The 25955-nt window shown below is 47.7% G+C and overlaps 1 protein-coding gene across 1 annotated transcript in view; it reads right to left on the bottom strand.

The window, feature by feature from the left end:
• Nucleotides 1–25955, bottom strand: part of ABCA1 (ATP binding cassette subfamily A member 1) — a 112039-nt gene that overhangs the window by 3333 nt on the left and 82751 nt on the right. Inside the window, exons 26-47 of the mRNA XM_008141836.3 lie at nucleotides 25429–25477; nucleotides 25127–25240; nucleotides 23948–24096; nucleotides 22296–22420; nucleotides 20956–21054; nucleotides 18268–18457; nucleotides 17291–17385; nucleotides 16118–16150; nucleotides 14839–14944; nucleotides 13739–13813; nucleotides 13042–13211; nucleotides 11624–11801; nucleotides 9469–9584; nucleotides 9216–9360; nucleotides 7619–7742; nucleotides 6452–6581; nucleotides 6071–6191; nucleotides 5028–5090; nucleotides 4281–4387; nucleotides 2029–2170; nucleotides 1512–1646; nucleotides 149–252 (exon numbers count right to left, since the gene is read on the bottom strand). Of these exons, the coding sequence (XP_008140058.2) occupies nucleotides 149–252; nucleotides 1512–1646; nucleotides 2029–2170; nucleotides 4281–4387; nucleotides 5028–5090; nucleotides 6071–6191; nucleotides 6452–6581; nucleotides 7619–7742; nucleotides 9216–9360; nucleotides 9469–9584; nucleotides 11624–11801; nucleotides 13042–13211; nucleotides 13739–13813; nucleotides 14839–14944; nucleotides 16118–16150; nucleotides 17291–17385; nucleotides 18268–18457; nucleotides 20956–21054; nucleotides 22296–22420; nucleotides 23948–24096; nucleotides 25127–25240; nucleotides 25429–25477 (2570 nt within the window). The remainder of the gene's footprint in view (nucleotides 1–148; nucleotides 253–1511; nucleotides 1647–2028; nucleotides 2171–4280; nucleotides 4388–5027; nucleotides 5091–6070; nucleotides 6192–6451; nucleotides 6582–7618; nucleotides 7743–9215; nucleotides 9361–9468; nucleotides 9585–11623; nucleotides 11802–13041; nucleotides 13212–13738; nucleotides 13814–14838; nucleotides 14945–16117; nucleotides 16151–17290; nucleotides 17386–18267; nucleotides 18458–20955; nucleotides 21055–22295; nucleotides 22421–23947; nucleotides 24097–25126; nucleotides 25241–25428; nucleotides 25478–25955) is intronic.

A 25955-nucleotide genomic window follows, 5' to 3' on the forward strand; every position in this document is an offset into this window, starting at 1 on the left:
AGTTATCTACAAGTGATGCAATTCTATCCATAATTGTTTTTGTCTTTGCCTTTCTGTATTTTCTAAGTTTTATACGGTGGTCATTTATATCAATTGGAATTTTTAAAAGCACACAATGGAGAAGCCAGGCCAGGCCTGCGCTACGGACCTGTGAGAGGTGAGCACTACCGATCTCCCCTCCTTGATGATGCTCAGGGCACAGTTCCACAGGAACCGCCGGGCCTTGGGGTCCATGCCTGTGGTCGGTTCGTCCTGTAATTAGAATAAAATGAATCCTGTTATTTGCTGACAAATAAACATCGAGGACAGATTTGGTGTTAGATGCAGAAGCATCTCTGAAATAGCCTAAATTTTAACTCAACGATGCCAGTTACTTATGGATAGGCCCAAGAACCAGACCTCACATACCAGAACCAGGTCGTTTTTATAAATGTCTCCCTGAAGCAGGAAGCTCCACCTAAATTTATCTTTAAGATTATTTTTTTAGAGCGAGAAGAAGGAAGAGAGGGAGAGAGAGAGAGAAACATGGACATGAGAGTGGAAACCTCAATCTGCTGCCTCCTGCACGCGTCTCACAGGGGATCCCGCTGCAACCTGGGCACGTGCCCTGACCAGGCATCATGCTGTGCAACCTTTTGGTGCACAGGACAATGCACAACCAACTGAGCCAGACTGGCCAGGGCTCCGCTTAAGTTGTTATGAAATTAAATTTCTCCAAATAGACAGAAATGGGAGGAAAGAGCCATTTAGTTTCCATCACCTTTCAGGAAAGGGCCATTTAGTTTCCATCATCTTTTTGTGACTGACAAATATATACTAAAAATTCCTTTTGTCTAAAATCTCTACTGAAGTCAGTATAAGGTTTTGGCAAATAAAATTCCTTCTCTCCTCTTTTTCTTCTAGTTCACTCCAGCTCACCCCGTGTTATTGTACTTGCTAGTCGTCGAGAAACAAATTTCAGGTCCAAATGCCTGGATAACATTAAAGCCTCAACCCCAGGCCTCTTCCTGCAATAACTTCAATGCTCTTCTCCGTAGAAGATAAAGGGTCCAGGACCACTGTCCCGTCTAGTCTCCTGTTTCCCATGTATCTGCATGTGGGGAATGAAGGCTCAGGTGCTAGTTGGGGGACCTGAAGCTGTGCCCACACACTCCATTCTTAGGGGATAAACACATAGTCGGTAAAAAAAAAAAAAAAAAAAATGTTCCAGCGAAAAGTCAAATCACACAGGCAGCCCCAGCCACACTTGTCAGGACTGTCCGTGCCAGAGAAACAGGCCCTGGAGCCTCTCTCTTGGGGAGCATAGGAGGGCCTGGCAGAGCCACCCCGGGCCTGTCAAGGAGAGGAACAACGGCCCCCCTCTGCTTCCCTGAGGCCGCTCTGCTGTTCCTGGTCGGGGGAGGGGAGCTTGTCACTGGCGAGCCGGTCAGGCAACATCCCTGGACATAACGGGGTTTAGAAAAGTGACGTTTCCATTCGGGCCAGAACAGTTTTCACTGAGTCCCACTCACCAGGAACACCACAGGAGGCCCGCCGATCAGAGCCATGGCTGTGGAGAGCTTGCGCTTGTTGCCGCCACTGTAGTTGCCAGCATACTTTTCTCCGTACTTCACCAGGCCCAGCTTCCGAATCGCCCACTCGCCGACCTAGAGCAATAAAAAGCTCCTTGACATCTGTCTGGTTTGGTAACTTGACCATGTTTGCTCCCACTGCCCTGAGTAAGACCAGATTCTGTCATCATGACCTGGCAAGAGCCACAGAGCCTAAGACAGGGAGAAGGGCACTTCCTCCGTGGCCCTGCAGCATGGGCCTGCCCACAGCTCCCCACCCCCGGTCCCCACCTTCACCCCACCCACCCCCGCCACCACAGACTCCCACCCTGAAGGCAGGGGCAAAGAGCCAGCACTCCCCACCACTGTGTCCAGGAAGAAAGACAGCATGAAGCCGAGGGTCATGTGTGAGTCAAACCACACGGTATATTGCCAGGATGCCAGCTGAGGCAGGCTAGCTTGCTGCTGCCCACGGTACCTTGCCAACTTCCTTCTCTGGGACTCCCCTCAAGAGGGCAAAGAACTCCACGTGCTCTCTCCCAGTCATCAGCTCCGTGATGGCATCGAACTGCGGGCAGTAGCCCATGTTTTGATGTACTTCGTGGATGTTTGATAAGATACTGCAAAGGAAAACAAAACTGGTCAGGCTTGGGGCATTTGGAGATACGCTGGTCAGACGATCCTGCCTATAGAGTACGCATGTGTGTGGCAAAAATACCAGTGAGCACACCTGCTGTAGGAACAGCCTTTCTGCCCCCAGGATGCCAGCCCCTCCTGGCAGTCAGGGTTCCTGCCTCCATCCCGCCCAGTCCTTGCACCTGGCTCCCCCAACAATCTGTAGGCTCGGTCCCATTTTAGAATTCCTGAATCCATTCCAACCACAGTGCCAAGTGTATGACCAATAACCTAGTCACACGAACTTCCATCCCAGACTTGACTCTGTGGTCCAGTCCTTTGTACCAAGTGCTTTGTTTCTCCAAAGTCTCCTTCATTCAGATCCAGAGGAGTCCCAGCAGCTCCGGGTGTGACCTCCCTCCGCACTCTGCTGCCCCATACATGACACGGCCACAGCATGTTCCAACCCGTTGGCCCTGCTCAATATCCCACCAAGGCACCCTCCTGGTTTGTAAGGCGACAGGAAAAAATACACCTGCAGACACAACCTGACATATATCGGAGGGTCGGCGGTGAGGCACTATAAAGCCAGGATCGCGTTAAGAACCCGTGACGTGGGAGAAGCTCAGTGTCCACACCCAATCTGATAGCTGCACTTCAGCCCCCGGGCAGCCCTTGAGCGTGCCCTTTCGGCAGCATCCATTCCTCTCTGCACGTCTAATTAGGACTCCCAGATCCACCCTTTTTCAGGACTATGACTGAGGTGCCCATGACACTCCCTGGCGCTCACGGCTACACTGCCCAAGCCAGCTCTTCCAACCAGTCCCTGCGATCGACCTTCGTGTGGCCACTTATCCCCTCCACTGTTATCCGCCCCAGGAGCCCGGTGCTAGGAACACGCCTGGGGGAGCAGGTGTGCCACCTTACGGCTGCTATTCTAGAATTCTGTTCTCTTTAGACATCCTTCACACGGCTACAGAAAAACCGCGCAGAGACAGAGGAGGAGGGCCACAAGTACATTAAGTTCTTTCTTTTCCCCTCAATTTTATTGGCCAGTAGCCCCCGTCCATTATTTTTCAACTTGTGAGTCATCGCCCATTAGTCGCTTGAGAAATAAACTGATTGGGTCACAACCAGTATTTTTTAATGACATGGTAGAGAGAAGAGTAAGAATTATCAGAGTGTACTATAAGTAGTAACAGGAGGTATTGTTTTATGAACCTTTATTCTGTGCTTGTTTATGCCTTTGGATTTACTGGGTTTAGGTGTAAGATGTATTTGCTCGCGTGGGGCATGGTCGGAAAAGGTCCAAAGGCACTGCCCTGTACCAACTGAAAAGCCTAGAGGCGCCCCACGGGTCTCGAGTCCTCCAGGTGACACGGTCTCCGGGCTTCTGACGTGGAGCTGCACTCCCACTGATCAGACTGCCCAGTGACCGGCACATTCTCAGGTGACAGCCTGTCGGCGGCCCCCAAAACTGAGACAACTGTTAGCGAGGGCAAGTGCATACCCTTTTGCCTGGTAGGATTTTTCCCCGAGGAAACCACCACAGACGAGTACAAGGACATACTTACAGAGGGAAAAGCAGAAACTAATAAATGTCCAACAATAAGAAATCCAGTAAATAAAATTCTACATCTTAGAATAGGTAACCCTTTGGGAAGTAGTTATAATATACTCATTAACAATGAAAACTAACTTTAAAACTCTAGATACAGTATGGTTCAAGTTTATAGTCTATTTATATGTATATAAAAAATAGATTTGGGGTGATGGGCATGTTCTAAGCGTGGATTGTGGTGATGGTTGCAAAACTCTGTAAATTTACTAAAAATCATGCGTTGTGCTCTTAAAACAACTAAGTGGTATGATATGTAAATTGCACCTGAATAAAGCTGTTAAAAAAACAATGAGACGGAAAGGAGAGACAGAGGGGTTATCTCCAGGGACTGGGATTAGGCATGATTCTGCGTTTCTTCTTTACACTTGACTGTATTCCACCATTTTCATAAACTATCTATATAGTACTGTTGTGACCATAGAAACACACATAGGACGTACTTAAATAAGTAATAAAAGTCCTCGTAGCAAAACGCAGACCCGTTCGTTCCTCACCTATTTTTGTTAAGGAAAGCGTCTCCTCTGGTAACAGTGCTGTCTCCAGTTAACATCTTGAAAGTTGACGTCTTCCCAGCCCCATTAACTCCCAGGAGCCCGAAGCACTGGAAAAGATTAGGTAAACTGTGTAACAAATTACGGAAACTCTGAATCTAAGTGACCATTACAAAGTACGGTCACCTCAGCTTAGCTTTTATAGAGCATGACCCCACCATTCTCAAGTATCAATGAAGAGTCCAATATTTTCTTTGTCTTGAGAAATCACATGGTCACTTAAACAGGTATTTTATGACGGGATCATTTTACTAGTAAGTGTGGGCGTATTCTGTAATATAATCTGAGTCCTTAAGTTGAGGCCAAAGTTACTGAGTGAAAAACAGTAATGAAAGCCAACTAGTCAAATTTCACTAATCTAGCTAAAGGGCATAAAAGAACACAAACATGAATGAAACAAACAAAATATAATTTCCAAAAAAATCTATTTGAGTTTCATCATCATCTTGAACAGATCACAAAATCACATGCTGGGCGTGCATGTTTTTCTTACACTGCCTGAGATTATCCAAAATCATTCTCTTTTGACATATGGGGTCCTCATCCCCTCAATGACTGATTGCTTCACAGAGACACAAAGTGAGAAGGAGCCTTTAAAAGCCACTCTGACCCCTTACAAACATTATCGTTGGATTGGGTAGAGGCTGTCTGAATTAACGGACAAATACAATGTAGAGAAAGTGCCTGTACCTCTCCAGGAGGAATGCCAACACAAATCCTGTCCACAGCAGGCTTCCTCTTCCTTCTATATACCTGCAAACAAAATGCAAAAGGTCATGAGCCACAGTGACTCATGGCGATCCCAGGAGGCTATGGAAGAGGGAACGGCACATCACAGGATAAACTCATCGACGAGACTAAGTCACATATAAGATGTGCTAAGAGCCTTGGTCTTTGGTCTGTCTCTGTGGCAACTGGCTTCTGAATGACTCTAAAGCTCAAAATACGAGTGAATTTCTTTTTATTTTCAATCTAATATTTTACAAAACATATTGGTCATTAGTGTCTACATCAGGGGTCCTCAAACTTTTTAAACAGGGGGCCAGTTCACTGTCCCTCAGACCGTTGGAGGGCTGGACTATAGTTTAAAAAAAAACTATGAACAAATTCCTATGCACACTGCACATATCTTATTTTGAAGTAAAAAAACAAAACGGCAAAAACACCCGCATGTGGCCCACGGGCCGTGGTTTGAGGATGCCTGGTCTACATAATACTTCATTTACTTAATATACAAAGAAATTATATATGTTTTTTTAATTAAATTCTACAGGGTAAAAAAAATCTGTAATCGCAACATTGCAAATATTGTACATAATACAAAAAAAGTGGACTTTGGGGACTCTAGCACCTAGAGAGGGTGAAACAGACCTTCCCTCCTAAGCAATGGAGACAGAACAGCTTTGTGGACCATGACATTCAAATCAACCATTCAGTCTCCCTACTTAGCTTTGACTAGGTATACAACATTAGTATGTTTTAGTAATTAATACACGAATAAGCGTGAAAAATAAATATACTCAAGAATGAGAATGCGCATTACAAAGGTATTCTCTAATGCAGAAGTCCCCATGGTGTGTTTTAAATAAAGTTAAGTTGACAGAAGCTGGGTATAGATGCGCATTTTGAGAAGCAGGCTCCTTTTACTAAGCGCGTCACCTAGAAGCTAGTTCCCCACGTTAAAGCCGAAGCAGTTACAGACAAGCTGTCACGGCCTGTGTTCACTGCCTCACCTTAGTCAGCTCCTTGATTTCCAAGATGTCATTCTGGCCTCCCCCGTCGAGAATCCTCTGCCTTTCCCGCCTGACGTCTTCGTCCTCGTCATTCAGAGGAGGAAGCTTTGCGTTCACAGGTCTTAGGGGGGAGAGTTAAGAAAAGTCAACCTTTCCAGCGATTTTTCCAGAGAAAGATCATTTCTAAAGCAGTCCTATAAGATCTACTCTCCAGTTCCCAGGACTGGCAGTGCTGGGGCCCGGGGATGTCCACTTCAGGAACACAGTTTGATCATCTGCTCTGAGTTCAATTCAATCTAAACGCCATTGACAAGTATTTCCCGGTGCTTCTTCTCTGTGACCCTCAAACGGGGGCTCCAAGAGTTCTGAGAAAAAGCTCACCTGGGCCGGATGAAGAATCTGTACTGGATCAGAACAGTGATGAGGAAGAACACCGCCCCCTCCACGGCCATGGCGAAGAGGTTTCGTCCCACCAAGTCCCACGAGAGTGGCGAGACGAAGCGGTTCTCCCCTGGTAGACACAATGCAGAGACCCAGTCAGAATGGAAGCACCAGAGACCACGGCCCTTCCTCAAATTCACCCCTCTTCCCGGAACACCAATGGGTATCCCCCATGACAAGGAGAAAATATATAAGGGAGTGACCACTGTCCAAGCCAGATTTAGGGGAAGTTTGGGGGAAACATACTGCGATTCAGTACCGATCAGAGTTTCAGAGCAAAACGTGTATTAGATCTGTAGCATCATCTAAGATATGTAATGTCTTTTTTTTAATGAGATGCCAAAATCCTTTGTAAAAAGGCAACAATCCAGGGTCATTTTTACTGTCAGTATTTTAACAGATTATAAGTTCCCCAAAGAAAGATTAGAGAGCACTTTACAAAGATGCCCCTCTCAGTAGCATGTAATGTAACCTAGTGACTCAATCAAATCACCTAGTTTTATATAAATATTCCTTCAACTTCCTTATACATCTCCTTTGTACCTCCAAATTGGAAAAAAAAAAGTCTCTGTCCTAAGTCCCTTAAATAACATGACCCATCTAACTGACATGAGCCTGCGGATAAAGAATAGTAATGTGGCCACAGGGCAAATACTTCTAAAGACCATTAAGGTAGAAAGAGCTGCAGTAATTCCCTTTGTATAGACTATGTGAAAGATAATGTACGGCCACAGCCCCAGACCCATGCTTGTCCTAATGAGCCCGAGTTTGCATCTTTCCTTGGGATTCGCTGCCTGTGTACCACATTCTCAAGGCTTTGATTTGACTTTTGCAGTGACTTTGACAATTCCAACCAGTGGTATTAGGCACTGGATTCAAGCTAAAGTCAGTTTTCTCCCTACCTCCTAAATAGCCCTCTCACTTCTCTCAGGCACAAATGGTCCTGTCATAAGACCCATCCCACAACCAGCTGTGCCCAGCCCTGTCAGTCGGGGGGAGTCCTGTGCCCAGCCACCAGCCTCGTTCTTGAAACAAAGGCCAGAGTCGCAAGGCCCGTGCACTCTGCCACCTCTAGTACAACGCCCTCCGACTACTGCTGGCACTCACCGAACCTTTCCAGGGCATCAGCCATGGCCTGGTTTTTCACCATGTCAATGAGCCCCCGTCCCAGGCAGAAGTGCGGGAAGATCAAGAACACAGACTTCAGGATATCATTGATGTTATTCAGCTTCTAAAAAAAATAAGACAGAGGGAGACTGAATGTCATTGGTGGTTTAAGCTAAAAACGTATCCAGGTCAGAGGTATGGGCGTAGAGAAGACATCCGGTTCCCTGAGGTCAAGGTGAGCCTTTGATTTCAGATCCCGGTAAGCAGCAGCAGCCACCATAGCTGATGATATGCAGCTTAATAAAACCTTTGCTCGCGAGAAAATTTGGAATGATCCTATGAGTATGGAGAAATATGAGCCAAGTTGGGAAACACGGTTATGTTTAATCAGAAGCAAATCCACCAAAACATTTGCTTAGCATTTTAAAAGCAAACTGCTCATGTCTGGGTCAATAGTTCAGTTCCAGGATTTTGTGGTCATTTGAACAATGCTTCTTGAACACATCAAGCCAGCACTAGCCAGCTATCAAACAACTGAGTAAGTTGCTATGTGCTGGCTACACGTGCTAGGACACAGGTGAGGCCAAGGTCAATAAGAAATAGTCTTTGTTCTGAGGAAGAGTGACAGGAAACAGGAAATTACTGCACAGTTGGGTATGTGTTGTATGGAGCATGAACTGAGGGCCCTGGGAGCACAGGGCAGAGAGAGCACCTCCCATAGGGAAGGGAAAGAAAGGCCCGCATCGGACCTCAAGCAGGAAGGGTCAGCCAGACACTAGGGGCCCCTGGGACAGAGGAAGGGATTTTAAGCCAGGCCCACAGGAGTGCGGCGGGTTGAAGGAGCAACTCGGCTGAGATTGCAGCCTCTTGGGGAAGAGGATGCACCTCTGGAAGGTCCTAAGGGCCAAGTTCAGGTGTTGGGACCAAGGCGACGACAGGAATGGAGAGGGACCCTTGTTTACGGGATCTGTAACTGGAAGAACTGACAAGGTGACCAGTCGAACGTGGGAAATAAACAAAAGCAAAGCACGCAAGATGACTCAAATGTCACCAGCTCGGGGGACTGGGTGGATGGCACCGCCATCCAGTGTGACAGGAAAGGCAGAGAAGCAGTAGGTTCTAGGGGGAAAGATAACCAGGACATGTCGAGCCTGGGGTATCTGTAAATTATGAAGATGGAGCTCTGCACCAGGCAAGTGAGAAGGCAAGGCTAGAGTTCCAGGGAACCTTCAGGGCGAAAGGCACAGAATTGAGAGAGAACAACATACAGCACCAAGAGATGCTGGTAAGAGCCTCCGGAAGGAATGGTGCCAGCCAGAGACGGCACCGGAAGTGGAAAGCAAAGACGGAAGGTGAAAAAGGATCGGAAAAGCAACATGTAGGCAGAAAGGAGTATAAAAGAACTTGTCGAAGGAAACGGAAAGGTTTGATGAGAGAGCTATAAGGAAAAGGAAGCCGAGGAAGAGAGAACCGGATACAGGACAGAGCGGTGGGTGGTGTGAAACCACAGACGCGTGGAGTGGGATCATGATCAAACACTGTCCCCCGCTCCCGGAGATGCTCAGCCCAGCGCAGCGGCTCTCCCTGCAGAACTCACGTTGTCGGTGAAGAGCTCCAGCACGAAGGTGGCCACGCTGCCGTTGATGCCGATGAAGAGGTTCACGCTGGTGAGGACCACGTAGGCGGTGCTGGGGATCTTGAACACGAAGGAGGCGGGGTACATGAGCGGTGTGATCGACCACCTGGGGAGGCACAAAGACAAATGTCCACTGCGTGTCCCCCCGCCTTCCCTCTGACATTGGGCACCGTGTGCCTCACCCACGGCTGCCACCCACCCAGGGGCACCTTACCCATACAGCAGGAGCAGGAGGGCTAGCACGGGCAGGTTGGTGGAGGACACGTAGGACTTCTGCTGGAAGCAGATGAAGATGATGATGACCAGCGTGGCAGGGACCACATAGTTGCACTGAAAGTGAAACAAGGAAATCGAGTTCGCCCCTACGTCAAAGATACAGCACATCCCACGTCTTCACTAGCGTCGGACAAGAAAGGGCAGTGGACATACTGGAGAATAACTCTGAATTAATAAAGCCGCATAAACTACTAATCAATACACTGAACAATACATTTTGACAAGCATTTTACGCTTGGCTGATTTTATAAACTGAATGCCCTGGCTGTCTTTCCAAGAGCTGAGCCAAGGTGTCACGCTCAGTAAACTTACTGAACAATGGATCCCCGGTCAGAGTGATTTCAATTTCCCAGGCAGCGAATACGCTTCCATTACTCTTCCCAAAGATGACTGTGTCGGTTTCATCATTAATGCCATGTTACAGTCTGCCCAAGTTCAATCTCACATATAATCTATTTATGAAGTAAGTGCTCATAATGTGAATGTCAGAACTGCTTCATCACACTGAGAATAAACTTAAGAGTCTGTCCTGACAGAGTACCGAGAATTAAAATGCACAAACAGGGAGCACCTGAGATCTGGCTTCCCAGCCTATGTCGTGTCAGTTTGACACAAATAAACTCTGATAAAAGTTCTCTAAAAAAATAATAATAATTTTTAAATGCACAAATAAAGACCTGACCACGAGACCATTGTGAGAATTCACAGCCGGCAGAACAGAGCACAGGGAGGGATGTGAGGGCAGGCTTGTCAGATGTAAGAATTTGCAGCTTCAGACCACAGGGCTCTGCTTCAGTCTCATTCTACTCAATGTGTTTACCAACAACTTAGATGAAGACATGATTAGAGCAAACTTCAGAGGCTCGAAAGCAGGGGAGGGACAGATGACACACAGGAAGGTGAGTGACATTCCTGAGCTCGGGACTTGGTCTTTCATCTCGGAAGCTCCTGTGTGCGGTGGAGTCAGGCACGCAGCGAGCACTCGGAATGTGTTGACTGAATAAAGTAATGACTGGGTCAAGATAAAAGCAAATGGACACTAAACAAAATGCAGTTGAACAGCGATCAACATAAAGTTTGGGCTCAAAAATGTCAACTGCATTGGTATAGAGAGAAAGAGGCCCATTTAATAATACCTGTCAACTAGAGATTTCAGTTCACTACCCAACGGCCGCCAAGAGACAGGGCTACTTCCAAAACGGGATGCCCTTGGGCTGTGTTAATAAAGTCAGGGATACAGATCAACTCCCTCTAGGCTCATAGCCACTCAGACCGCAGCCTGAACACAAGGCTAATTCTGGGTTTTACTTTTCAAAAGGGACATTAACAATAGGGAGCATGGCCACACAAAGGCAGTGAAATCCAAAGAATGGCACGTCCGAGAGGCTTGCTCCTCATCATCACTCACACGGGTTCTGTGCTTTAGAGACTACACAATGAGTCCTCAGAGATCGTCTTATCCGGGGAAGACTTAGGTTCAGTGAAAGTTGTCTTCACTTATCTGAGGGGCTATCTGGTGGGAGAAGCATCACGTGTGCTCTGTATGGCCTACAATTAATGGAACTCAGAGGGAGATATATTTCAACTCCGCTTTCCGAGAAGTGTAACTTTGGAATTATTTGAAGTTCTCCATATTGGTCTGAACAAAAGCAATGCATTGTAGCTGGCGTGAAAACGTATTTGCAATAGGTGGATAAGCTTCAGGTAAAATGTGTCGAGTTTTCAGATGACAGATTTCCTAGTAAGACAAAGAACACCCTGACTCTCAAAGAACACCCTGTACCTATCAGACAAGGTACAGGCACTGGAGTTTGGACTGGCTTCCCCGTCCATGTCTCTTTGAAAAGTTTTGCATTAGGGATTAGGTGGTGGTGATACTAACTGCCGTCAGAGTGGACAGATTTCCTCTCGGGTGTGGGATGGGCGCTGTACTTAATGCTCCTTAAGTACACTGCACTTAATTACAATGCCTCTGTCATTTTCTTTCTCATTCATCTTCAGATGAGCAAGGACACCGTAACGAGAGCCAGAGGCTGTCATCCACGCGTGGCCCCGCCGGAGATTTACGCACGGCAGCACGGCGGCGCCCTTACCATGTCCCAGACAAAATTGGAGAGCCAGTAGATGACGGGCTTCACCCCGCTGATGAACTGCAGGTGCTTCGCCTTGCTGACCCGCTCCTGGATCAGGAACACGACAAAGCTGGCTGGGACGAAGGACATGGCGAAGATAACACAGATGGACACGAGGACATCCACCGATGTGGTCATCCTGAGAAAGAGGCAGTGAAGACATGAGGGGACACTGATGCAACTGAAGACTCCATCAGGAGGACACACAGACACGGACACACACACACGCATGCACGCACGCACGCACACAAATATCTGAGCATAGCCCAGGGAAAAAATAACCTGCTCACCAAATATTTATTTTTTTCAGGGCTAATGATTATTATTTTCAAGTAAAAAAGAATAAAACAAAGCAAAAACCCCCCTAACCTGACAATTCCAATGCAAGACTGATTGCACTGAGGTTACAAAGAGCCAGTGTCATAATGAACTATTAATGGGAGTCAGAGTGGCCTAATGTCCTTATAAGAGCAATTAAGTTGTGAATTTTTACTCACAAAGGACAAGTGTAGATTGAAAATTAAATAAAGCAGAAATGTTAGTGTGAAACCATTCAAATAACTTCATTTCTGGCTGTAAATAAATTTGAAAACACCAGTGTGTGGCCTATCAGTCTAACACATCTATCAGATGCTTAGAAGAAGAGCAGTCTTATAAGCTCAATAAACAGGGTTTAATATAAATTATACATATAAATGTTATATAAGCTTGGTATAAAGATTCCAATGACATATATTGATATTTTATACAAGTTAAGCAAAAATAATAACTGTGCCATGCCCCTTATACCGGAAAGGGACCCAACATGTGTTGAATATAAACCAAATGCTAAACTTGGCAACTTACATGAACTGCCTTGTTTAACACCATACATCTAGAAAGTTTAGAAACCAGATTCAAACTCAGATCTCCACAATTCCAAAGGCTCTATACACTTTGCCTAGTGTGTACTGGCTTAACCTCGCACACATACACACAATTCAGGAATTAAAAACACAAGCTGATAAAAGTACATTTCACCAAGTTTAAAACCAGCGAAAGACAGTTGATGGCGGGCTTCTGTTTTTTTTATTAAACACTGTATTGATAGCAAGTTAAAATATTTGGGGGGTGTTATTAACAACTTACATGAATCCACTAGACGTAACGGTTTTTACACATATGAGTAATTTATCTATCTTTGGCACTTTAATCCCTGCCAGCCAATTCCTAAACTGATCATATTCTGTCTAGACCCTGGACCAACCCAGACATACCCTAATGTAAGTGTTTCCCCAGCTGTTATACACAACCAGCATCAGGGTTCCTTCCTCCATTCCACCATTACCCCCAACACCCTCTCCTGCCCCGACCAGGTCCATGGAGACGTAGCTACTTACAGAGCCACTTCCGAGAGCTGCTGCTTGGTGAGGTTCAGGGGGTGGTTGAAAGCCGTGATCCCGTACTGGCTGGGGTTCGCCCCCTTCTGCAGGTTGGCCCGCAGAATGGCGTTGTTGATGACATTCAAGAAAGAGCTGATGGCATGCCACCCCTTGTTATTGAACCACACCTGAAATAAAACACAGAGGTACAAGGTAATGCTCCCAAACCCTGTTCTTGGAGGTGGGTGCGCGCGCGCGCACACACACACACACACACACACACACACACACACACGTCTGTAAATTTCAGAAATCCCAGTCATGCAGAGACAAAACATTATGGTCAGAGAATGTGGCAAAGCGGTAAGGGCAACCAGGTGTACCAAGCACTGACCGTGTGGCCAGGCACGGTGCCGATTACCCTCTATGTTTAACTCATTTAATTTTCATCACGGCTTTGAGAGAGCCTGAGTACTGTCTCCATGGGAGAGGTTAGGAAACTGAGGCTTAGAGAGGTCAAGTAATCTGGTCAAGGTCACAATGGTCCGCCTGCTGTGTCCAGGGGCAAAGCAAACTCTCTGAATCACTGCATTGCACGTCCTCGCTGGTGAGGCTACTAGACTGCTCTCTCTGCCGTGCCTACCCCATCAGTGCGCTCAGGAGCTGAACAGAGGGTTACTGTGCATCAAGAAGCTACTGGAACAAAGGGCTTTACCTTGACGTTGTTTTTCGTGTCCAGTCCTGTCATGAACCTTCCCAAGCTGCTGAGAAATCGTTCCGAAGAGCTGTCCTGTGGACGACAGAACCTGCCTCAGCTCAGACGGCTCGCGGGAGCAGCAGGACAACCTTAATACGGCCACCATGACTACCTTGTTCATTAAAAGAAAAGCTGAGCCGAAACCGGTTTGGCTCAGTGGATAGAGCGTCAGCCTGCGGACTGGGGGGGTCCCAGGTTCGATTCCAGTCAAGGGCATGTACCTTGGTTGCGGGCACATCCCCAGTAGGGGGTGTGCAGGAGGCAGCTGATTGATGTTTCTCTCTCATCGATGTTTCTAACTCTCTATCCATCTCCCTTCCTCTCTGTAAAAAATCAGTAAAATATATTAAAAAAAAAAAAAAAAAAAAAGGAAAGCTGAAGCCACCGAACAACGAGTGGCCAGAAATCCAAAGCACCGATGTTGCCATGAGCCACGGGTCTCAAAGGAACCACCGGGAAGCCCTGTGACTCAAAGTCCCAAGACTCCCACGTCTGTCTCTAACTCAGGGGTGGGGAGTCTTCAAAATGTTCCCCTGGCGTCATCCTAGGGCCCAGGGCAACCCTCGTGGGGTCTGGGCCTCAAAACAGAGATACAGACTCGAGGACTAAGCCTGCGTCTGTGATCCCAGCGTCCCCATCATCTGACCCCCTCAATTCTTAATTAAAAATGGGAAACTCCAGGCACAGAGAAATGAAGTGAATGCTTAGTGAGTCCTAACGCCTGCTGAACACTTACAGAAAAGGATGCGTTTCCTGTTTAACAGTGACCGCTTTGGAAAAGTATGTTTGATGTGAAGTTTGCTTACCTACTGGCTAAATTCATAAATTTAAGTTACTGGGAGAGACCTGGATTTGTCTTTGGTCTGTGCTTTCAGATCCTAACTGGTCACTGAGACCCAGCTCGGTGCTGGCTGGCACAAGACGCTAACTACTCAGGACGACTTTGTACCCAAGTCTTACACAATGAGGTGCTCAGTGATCCGATGCCCCTGCCAACTGCTCCCCTGTACCAGCAGCTCTGGGCCCCTTTCTGACATGTCCTGGGAGGGACACCGTACCTTGGCCAGGTTCAAGTGTTTCTTTATTTGCCTGATGGCATCGTTAACTTCTTGACTTGGAGGAAGCGCGTGAGAATTGCTGACGCCCAGGGAAAAGCCGCCGTACCTGGAAGAACAGCCTGAGGTTAAAACACAGACAGCGCAGGGCACAGGACCCCGGACACCACATGTTTCCCGCAGGCGAACTGCTTCCTCACAGCAGGACCGAAGTCAGACCGAGAGGAAGTTACCACTGGACTCCTCTAGTGGATTCCGGCAATCTCTTCCCTTACCCTTAGGGTTCCTGCCCAAGTAGGAAGGGTCTGGGCCTGACTAGAGACAGAAGCAGCTCCTCCCACCCTGGTGCTCAGGCCTGAACTTGGGTCTCAAGACAAGCAGATGGGCCCAGCCGGTGTGGCTCAGTGTTGAGCATCGACCCATAAATCAGGAGGTCACTGTTCAATTCCTGGTCAGGGCACATGCCTGGGTTGTGGCTCAATCCCCAGGAGGGGGCCTGCAGAAGGCAACGAGTCAGTGATTCTCATCATGAATGTTTCTATCTCTCTCTCCCTCCCCCTTCCTCTCTGAAATCAATACAAATATATTAAAATATTTTTAAATAAATTAATAAAAAAAAGTCAAGCAGACGGGAAGTCAGGACAAGGAGTGAGGACACGGACCGAGCGTCCAGAGGTTTGCCATAGTGAGCCCAGAGGCCTGGGCTCGTTCCTAGCATGAGGACAAGTGGAGGGGCCCCGTCTGCTCTGTTCACAGTTCTGTGGGGCCTGGCCCTCAGGAAAAAGGCAAGGAGGAAAAGTGGAAAGCAGTGTCAAAGAGTCACATTGTGGGGCAGCCACATAAAATTGCCCATTTTTCATAAGATGTTAATGAACTTCAACGATTCTTCCTTCTTTTCTTCCCTGATCCCATCTGTTCCTTCAAATCCCAGAGGGACAGATGGGTTGAAATACAGTGAGGATATATGGTGTTGATGCGTCTTATTTCATCCAAGAGAACCCCTGGGATTCTGGTTTGGGGGCAAAGTGTAGCTAGCGGAGGTTTTCCCCTCACGACATTGTGCTTCCTGCTAAATCGCACCAAAAAGCCTCTGCGCCTCCTCGAGGAGATCAGTGTGCCCGTTGTTCACACGCCTCTGCAGCGGCAGCTGGCGCTGAGCAGAAACACCGAGGGCAACGCAATCCCAAAACTAACAACTTCCCGGGGCCCACGATTCCTGCATCAGAACCACCCTCCTGACCGACAGGAGGTCCGGGGAAAGCACGGGAAGAGGTCAACTCACCTAAACTCGTTCACCCAGATCTTGTTCTTTAAGCTGCAGAAACCAGAGACAAACCACAAATCAGTTCAGAGCAACACGGATCCTATTCCTGATGACACAGAAGGAGTCAATATCTACCTGAGGGCTCAACAAAGGGACGGAAATAATCCTAGGATCAAGCTGATGGTGTAAGTTTTTGCCGATGGGAAGAAGCCCTAATCGGCATGTCATTTTTCCTCCCATTCTTAAAATCTTATGTATATGAAAACCATGCCTTGGATTAAACCAATTCAGAAACTAATTTATAGACAAAGGTGTGATCAAACTAGAAACTTCTAAAATTCAAAGTCATGCATCAATTAGGGATGACATAGGGAGAGGCTGTGCCTCTTTGTTGGAAACTCACAGTAGCTGTCATTCAAGCACACCCTTGTCATTTAGAGCCACTGAGAACTCCGAGAGGCCCAGCTGACCAAACCGGTGGGAAGCGGCAGCGGGTAAATCAGGGTGGGGAGTATCCAGCCTGCGGGCCATCTGAGGCCCACAGAATCACTTGGTCTGGCCCTACCAAGGCACTGACTACCAAGGAGTGAGTCAATTAAATGTTTGACCAAATATAACAGGCTCATTTTTAAGTGGATAATTTTGTATGGCCGGTGAGTGAATGATGTTATAAATATCCAAATGGCCCTTGGCAGAAAGAAGGTTCCCCGCCCCTGAGCTACGTAGTCAGCGTTAGGCTGCGAGGCCCCAGGAAGCTCCATGGCTCTTCCCCACTCCACGGCCCAGGCTGCCATGCATCCCAACCATGAGCGGTATTTATATTTATCATTCATTTAGTCCTCACAACAAACTCATAAGAGCAGCACTGCTTTCACATTTGACACACCAACTGAGGATTTAAAAGGATAACTGGTTTCCGTTCGTCAAACAGCTAGTTGGTAAGTGGCAGAATTAGAATTTGAATCCAGATTTATTTTCATTCTGGAACCAGGCAAACTCAATCTTGAAGCTGACAACCGAATGCTCATAGTACTTCGCATCTTGTCTACTTTGAAAGTGCATCCTAAGCTTCCACGACAACATCAGGCAAAAATATGATGTTTCCCCCACTACTCGGCCTAACTATCTTTAGGTCTTAAATTCCTCTGATCAGTAATGACAGAGCAAGGACTGAGATTAGCAGAGAATGACCTTTTGGCTATGATCTGCACGTATGTCTTCACCAGGTAATCCGAGATGTTTCTCCCCGTCAGGTTCTGAAGGATGTCCTCCGTGTTCTGCTTTCTCTGTTGTTACAGAAAAACCAAGCACATGTGCTTTTATGGACCAGAATTGAGACCAAAAGCAAATCAAGGACTACATTGACACATGTCCCTCAGAAACACACCACTAGGCCCTGCCCACAATGCCCAGGTACCCCAAGCCAGCCACCAAAGCCGGATTCCTTCTACCCCTGACTCAGGCCATACCCTTAAGCCACTCCAAAAAGTTCCCCAGGAAATTATTCTGGACAAATTATTCTGGAAACCACAGACTGTACAATCTATTCTTCACAGTCACAAAGGTCTTTAGGAAGCAGCATCACTGACGATGCTTGGTGAGTTCTTTGTTCAGTGGTGTCCCACGGATGAATAGATTAGCTATTATTTAGAAAGACGCAACCGGAACCCGCAACCTGGATGCTGATAAAGCAGCAGACAGCTTTCACAAGCAAGCCTCATCCTGAAACTGTTCTCAGAAAAAAAAAAAAAAAATGGCTCACAACTGCGTCCCATGCTCAGACTCTGAGAATGTCAGACTTAACAAGACCCTCAGACAGTGATGGCCCAGCCTCCCTAAGGCAGAGCCGGGGAGGAAGGGGGGCCTGTCCTGTGACACCCCCACTCTGGGAGAGGGCACCGTGCGTGTCTCCCGTAGCCCATCGGTCCAGAGTGTTGTGTTCTGGTTTTAACGCAAACAAGTCTCTTCAAAATAAAGAAACAGGCTAAGCTCACTCAGTATAGGAACAAGGTGGTTCAAGCCTCCTCCCCTCAAAACTCACATGTTTTGCCCTGTGACAAGAACTAAGGTCAAGACAGAAAGAGGCCCTCCCGATAGGTCACCCCGTCCTTCTTCCCCAGCCCGCCCTGCGCCCCTGCCTGCTCAGTCACACCTGGTGAGGGGCTCACCTGGGGAGGAGGCAGCCCCCCGGCCCCCAGGGGACACACGGGCAGCATCTTCTTGATTTTCTCGCTGCTGCACTGGCAGGTGGGTGAGGGGTTCTCCATCGTCCAGTTCCCGTTCTGGAAGAGGTCCGTGATGGTCTGGGGGACGGGGGCCGTGGTCCACTCCTCCTCTCCCACCAAGCAGGGCACGTCTCTGCACAGGGAGGACAGCAAGGCCAGGTCACCCAGAGGGCCTGGGTTTCCTGTCGCCTCAGGGGCACAGGATCCATCAATAACACCTGCAGACATGCATCGACCCCTCCCCATCTGATTATTTGTTCCCTCCAAAGACTTGTAAGCTGTGAGCTCACTTCACAGATATGAACAATGGAATGCAAAGAGGGCTTAGATGCTCATCTACGGAACTCCAGTCGATCCAATCCACCAGCATTCAATCACTCACCCACGTGTTCACTCCAAAATACTCAATGAGCATCAACTCTGTGCCAGACACTCTTCTGCGTATTTGAGAGTCTGGAGTGAACGCGACAAAGTCCCTGCCTTCATGGAGTCTGTGTTCCCATCGAAGAGTTAGGTGATGATTAAATACCATCTTAAATGGGAAAACATGTAGCAAAATAAAGGGAGCGTGACTGGTAGGAAAGGAGTTGCACGAAGAGGTGGTACACTTTGGCCAGAACATAAAGGCTGAGCCAGGGAGAGATTTGGAGGGAAAGAATGTGACAAGCAGAAGCAGCAGGAAGGGCAGGTGCAAAGGCCCTGAGGTTCCTGTTGAAGGAGCAGCGGGAGGACAGTGTGGCTGGAACGTGATGAGCTATGAGGCAGAGGAGGAGGCAGGAGCCAGATGACACAGGCCTGGAAGGGGTCTCAGTTTTATGCTCAATGTGCTGATTAGCTGTAGACAATGTCAAGATTCACTTTATGTTTCAAAACAAGTAGAGAATTGGGGCGGGGAGGGGGGGTGCGGTATTAGAGCGATTGGTACATAGAGAGCTGGGTTGTTCATGCCCAACTCGCGCTCTGAATTACTGTGAGATCATCAACCCGTCACCTGCCCTCTCAGGGCTTACTTTCTCCAACAATAAAATAAAAACATAGAATGACTTGTTTCAATAAGTCACATTTCCACAAGTCATTTCCTATCCCTTCCAGTTCCAAACTTCTACAATTTAACGCACAGCCACCATCCAAACGAACGGTTCTGTGGACTGCGCTCTAGCTCTCTGTACGGTGCCCCAGTGAAATGGAAACTTCCAGGGAAGCCCGGCTCCCTCCTCAAGTTCCCTTCCTAACACCTGCACGCAAGGAGTGGCTGAGGCAAAGATAAATGCCCCAGGGAAGTGGCCCCGCCAAACGTCCCTCCTGTCCCTCCGTTCCACTACTTTCTGAAAAACCTGAGAGTGCCCGGAGTGGGGCCCCCACATCTGACTGCCCCCAGCACACATTCCATGTTGCTGGGCCTCACGGCGGGGAGTCCTCTGATGTCGGGGCCCTGCCTCTCCTGTGCTGTTGGCGAGATCTCAACCCAGACTTTGCTCCCACGAGTCTTCCCAGGCTGGCATTGAGTCCACACTGCTCAGCTGGCAGGAGCTGCATCCATCCACCTCTATCACCATCTCCTCTCATTCTTCTATCTCGCCTACAAAACTGTCAAGTGGAATCTCCTCAAAAGAATCGTGACATCCAGATAGGATGCCTCTTGGTCCTTCTCCACGTGAGTCATCTTGTTCTTTAGGAGCTGATAATACTGGCTGCTAGCATTTACCACCCAGTAAGTAGTAACAAACATTTAGTAAGTATCCAATTAATAAGAGATAACAAGTACACAATCGCTATACTTAGAAGCTGCTCCAAAACCCTGCACACCCAGGTACCATGCTCACTGGTCCGTGACTCTGACGGGGTGTGTATCTGCCCTTTAAAACCTGGGATTGAAGTTAGCCCTTTCCCAGTATTTCTGCACCTTCCCACACTCTCCACAACTCCTCAGTGTGTGGGTAACACCCTTACCTGCAAATTCTACCTGAGCCTGGGAACTTGGAACCACCTCTCCCCTCAATGGGCTTCCAGAAGCTCACCTCTGTCCACTGTCTTTACTCACAACCATCGCTGGATGTACCTTCCCACATACCTACTTCGTCTATGGGTCTTTAACAGAATTTATCTACATACTGCCTCTTTCTCTTCAAGAATTTTGAAGGAGGATACAATAAAAGTAGGCAACTCTAAAAGGAGAAAATGTCAACTTTTATAAAACCCCATCACCTCTTCAGCTGTTAAAGTCAAGAAGCTGACAAGCAAAACTGCAAATTCTATATATTGGCATCCTGTCTCTGCATTTAGGTACAGGAGCTGGGCGGGGGAGGGAGGAAGGGAAAAGCATTGGAGCAGTAAGTATAAAGTGCTATTTAAATTAAATATTCATTTATAAAGCAGTAAACAAACATCTGCAGTAATTTGCTTTGCAGGATGTTAGGATATGCTCCTAGTCTGTTATGTATGTTCCTAGATGGTCTTATTAGATTACTATATCAGCTTTTTGAACATTAAAAAAAATAAGGGTTCAAAGGGCAAACGATGGTAGTCACAGTGTGGCGTACAACTGATAAAAAATGCAGTGCACTCGATTCCAAACCAGGCGGCAAGCACAGGAAACCAGAGCGGAGGGGTGCGTAGCTGAAAGGCACTCACGGGATGGGGTTCCCCTCCATACAGCGGGTCCCGAAGCCGGGCTCTCGGGTGAGGGCATTCAGGAGCTCCTGGGTGCCCAGGTCCTCGGGAGCATCGTTACTATGGGAACAGAAGAGGCAGCCAGTTCAGCGATTCATTAAAACCATACATTTGAAGGAGGAAACTTTTTTAAAAACAAATGCTTTATTAAGTAATTCCTGTGTGCCAAGCTCTTAAAACAGCAATGAATAAAACAGAGCCCACCCACAAGGAGCTCAGACTCGGGCCATACACTTGATATCACGGTAACATTCAGCACTCCAAAGTGGGGCTTGTGTAAATAAACTGTATGTACAGAGGTGTGCGTGCACATGCGTATACACACATACTTACACACATGGACATACATATTTTAACAAAAAGCAAATGAATTCATTAAGGATCCGTATTTCAAACATACTTCCACAATCACCCAGTAGGTACAGAGAGCCAGGATATTACTCCAGGTGGACTTTACTGGCTGCATGTTTGCATGGACACCGGATCACACAAACAGTAAAGGGCTCAGGTCACAAACACAAAGCCAGTCCACGCTCCACAGCCCTGGGCAATCGGCGTCAGCAGCTGGGAGAGGAAAGAATAAAGTGACCTGCACTAGGTAGGAAGGTGGGGTCACAGAAAGAAAGACCGATTCCCATGTTTATGTATTTTTTCTGTCTTTTTTTTTTTTTTTAATATAGCTTCTCTTTTACATCACTGAAACAGATCTACTGCTTAACTGCTTCCCAGATCTACCTGTCCACAATTACTAGAGGACTGAAGAAAATTTTTGTGTAAGGAGATGGAGAAATTCCTTGGTCCTTTTGTTTGAAGCACTGGATCGCTATAGAGTAGCTGGCATTTTTGTCCAAAGCACAAACAATAGCTACTATCCACAACTAAAAAAGTCTAGATAATAAATGCACGCATTGTATTGTGCAAAAAAACAAGAGCGTTGACAGTGTCTGGAAGCCCTGTGTTAAACCACAAAATGAAAATCCAGATGTAGTACAGCTCGATCCTAGATGTTTTGCAAGGGCAGATCATTTACATAAAACGCACGCCTGTTCCTGACAACAGCAGTAGGAAGAGGAAAGGAGCTCAAATGTGGCAACAGGGGACTGACTGGCTTATTCCTTCAGCCTGTGTTCACTGCTGTTCTTGGCATATACCATTACCGTGCATAGAGGCTTCAGCCACAGCTGGTAAAACCCATTCCACTGTGTGGTTCTTGAGCCCGCCTCCCCCGGCCCTCGGCAGAGCAGACACCGTGGTTTGCTCGAGCTTTCCTCTCTCCTTGGGCGTAGAAGGCAAACACATACCTGACGAATGTGTACTGCTCGTTGTACATCCAGGGCTGAAGTTCCAGGCTGGGGTACTTGCCAAAGGGTGGCACGATCAAGCTGAACACCAGGGCGATGCAGACAAACACAGCCGGCAGGACAATCTATAACCAGCGGGGAGAAGACAAGTGTTAGAAAGGCAGCCACGGGACAAGCCTCCCAGACCAGCCGGCACGCAGGTGAGTACCAGGCCCATGGCCAGACTCCACCGAGGCGCTGTCGGAGGGTTGGAAGCACGGAGCCTGAAAATTAAACCTCTTCCCTCCAGGGCATCCCTGGAAGCTGGCAACCCAAGGCCAGAGGCTACGGCCACCTGGCAGAGGCATCAAGCTGAGAGTAAACAGTGGTCATAGGTCAGGGTGACTCAGAACTTTGGGTTCTACCTTCTGCCCCTGAAAACCTGGGAAAGACCATGCTGGGCCAGGAGCCCAGCTCAGCTCAGAGGAAGGACAGGGAGCCAGAGACCTGAAGCTGGTTCTGTCCCTACAAGTGCATCCATGAGAAGTCACTGCCCCCTCTGGCCTCAGTTTTCTCATTTATAATCTGTAGACTGAGCTTAGCTGACCCATTCAGACCCATATTGTGATAATAAATTTAAAAAGCCACTCTCCACATTGTCTCCATTGAAAGGGAACAGCAGCCACTGTCTCCCCCACGGCCTCACAAGTATAATTATCTAAATCCTTACTCAACCACCTCAAACTTTACACTCGTACCTTCTCTGAAAACAACGACTTGTACATACTTTATAAGTAAACTCTAAGCTCCTTCTACTTATTCCTGAGAAACGTATCCTTAAAAAAAGAACTTAAAGATTCAAATGATACCCGTGGTTTTAATGTTCTGGGGTTTCAACGCTAAACATTATCACTGAGTGAGTAATTCCATGGAAAAGTACTGTAAAGAGAATTACTTCATTTAATGACCATTACAACCCTAAGTAGCAGTGTCATTATCACCAATCAACAGACAAGGTCAGTGAGGCTCAGAGAGACGGAGAAACTTGCCCAAGTTCACTCAGCAGAACCAGAATTCAAATCCAGGAGGGTATGCTCCATTCATACTCTACATTACCCACACAGCCTGTGGGGAAGGATCTCTGCAGACTCCTTCTCTATACATGATTCTCTAGAGAGCAATAATGTTATCCCCTCTAACCAAGTGAGTCAGCATGCAGATGCTGCCATGCAGGCAACAGTGTAAGGAGGCTTCTCCATCAGTAGTTTCTGACTGGTTATCTTTCCTATCAGTTTGCAGTTAAGCATCATTTAGAGAAAAACCAAGTTTCCAGTAAGTTGATATGTCAAATGCATCTGGTCATATCATCATCGCTCAAGTTATGAAAAACTTCGTCCTCGTTATGCTCTCCTCTACAATAAATACACACACACAAACACATACAGTAATTACTAATGTGAGGCCCATTCTAAGCACTTTCTCATTTTAATTTTCATAACCACCATGGCACAGGTACTATTATTATCCCCATTTTACAGATGAGGAGATTGAGGCACAGAGAACTAACTTGCCAGCAGATCCGTGAGTGGCGAGAAGCAGCCCTGGGGTGGAAATACAGATAATCTGGCTCCAGCCCCCATCTCACATCCTTGGCCTGCCACAGCCCTGCTCACCTGAGCGAAGAATCCCTTCCGACTCCGTCTGGCAATCAGCAGCCTCTTCCACAAAAGGGCCACGAACTGCTGCTGAGTGAGCTTCCAGCCCTTCACCTGGTAGGAGCCTTTGCCATCCATCTCGCTGAGCAGGTCTGTTTCTCTGGATTCTGCAAGAAGCCAACATGAAGGTCACCTACTCTCTGAAGCACTCCTTTCTCCCACACCTGCAGCAACCATCTTGGAGGTTGAGTTTGAAGGGGAAAGTATCTCAGGAGTAAAGGACTTTCACATCCAAGAAAATGCTAGGACTCCCAAGTGTGCAGCCACAGCAGGCTCAGCCTTCTGTTCTCCTCTGAGGAGAGCAGACAATGAAGGTGCCTGAGACAATGAAGAGACGTGTTCACACGTGACTGGGCGTCACAGCCCGTTGTTCAGATGAATCAGGTCATCCTCGACTGCTTACGGAATACTCTATGAAACAGGCTGTGAACACAGGCGGACACTGGAGAACACACAATGGCAAGCTGTCTCCCACCTATTAGACTTCTGGTACAAGGTAGACACAGTCAAGTGACCTAAGTACAGACAGTGTCTGAAGTCGGGGAGAACAGGAGAGTCACACTCCCGCAGGAGCAGGGAGAACCAGACAGGTTTCTGTTCTTAAACATTCCATAGAAATCCTCGTCTTCAACCAATGATTCCTAAATGTCACCTTACCAGGATCTACTTGATTTCTTGCCTCCCTTTCTCCATCCCAGTTAAACACACAGGGAGACACACTCACCCCAAAAGATCTAAGTCTAGGGCACAGGTGAGTCTAAAAGCAAAATCACTTCTCTGGGTCTTTCAAAATGATCCATGCATTCAAAGAATACTTATTGATTCAATACCTCAACACCTAAGTATGCAAGAAACTGGGATTCCACAGAAAAGATGCTAAGTGGACTCAGAGAATCGATGGGCATCTTGGGAGGAGGACCCCAGCGCGGTGAAGGCAGTGATGAGGGTGGGCTTTCTCCTTCAGGCTGGACGGCAAGGGCAACACTGGGAAAGGGAGAGTGGCTTTCCTCCTTTTCCCACTTCCCTTGGGACCCTGCAGGCATCTACCATCCTGGCCACCAAAAGATAACCCCAGAGAAGCACACACGAGGGAAAGTCACTTTCAAGATGTGGAACACAGAGCTCGCCCACACGGACCTGGGTCTATGTCGGAATCATTGGGATCCACAGCGTCGTCCTCCGTGAAGGGGTGAAGGCAGCTCTGCCTGTCCCCGAAGGCCCGCCGGTTGCGTCTTGCCGGCAGAGTGCCATCTGAAGGCAAAGGGAAGGAAGGCCCACATTTTATTTTACTTATTACAAAATCAACTCTCTGCATCCGTAATGAATGTATACACTAAAGATGGAAATGCCACACAACAATTCAAAGGGAAAGACCTAGCCCCCGTGAGCTGAGCAGCCTGCGGGAGGCACAGCCCAGCGTGCAGCCCCCGGAGGGTTACCTGAGGTCTCGGCGTCCACTCCACTCTCTTCAGCCACTTTGAGGAATATCTGAAAAATAAGAGAAAGTGAGAATATTATAGGCTCCGTGTGATGACGGCAGCCACCGCTGCTGTGATGATTACATTATCGAATGGTTGCTAGGCCCTCAACACAGGAAGGAGAAGCTTCGCTTATTAATGCCGCTTGGTCAGAGTCACTTGGGAGAGAAGCCTTTTTTACCGAAGAACCCAGCCTCAGTGGCGAGACTGTCAACCCAGACAAGACAATGGTTTTCACATTAACCTTTTGCACTCAGATGTCGAGTGTGACTCGACTCGGTTAGCATCGGTAGCAGCTCGAGAAAAAAGCAAGCGAGTGCAAAGGGTTAAAGCTACGGCCTCAGGACGCTGCAGCAGAAGAAATGCGTTCCCCACCGACAGAGAATGAGCCCCGTGGCTTCTTCCAGGCGTATGGCCCCAAGTCTTGGAGTGGGCTAGAGCCGTGACATTATCCAGGACAGAATGACCAGGAGACGATGGGTTTCCCT

This window comes from Eptesicus fuscus, chromosome 15, assembly GCF_027574615.1.
Source record: "Eptesicus fuscus isolate TK198812 chromosome 15, DD_ASM_mEF_20220401, whole genome shotgun sequence".
NCBI classification, from domain to species: domain Eukaryota; kingdom Metazoa; phylum Chordata; class Mammalia; order Chiroptera; family Vespertilionidae; genus Eptesicus; species Eptesicus fuscus.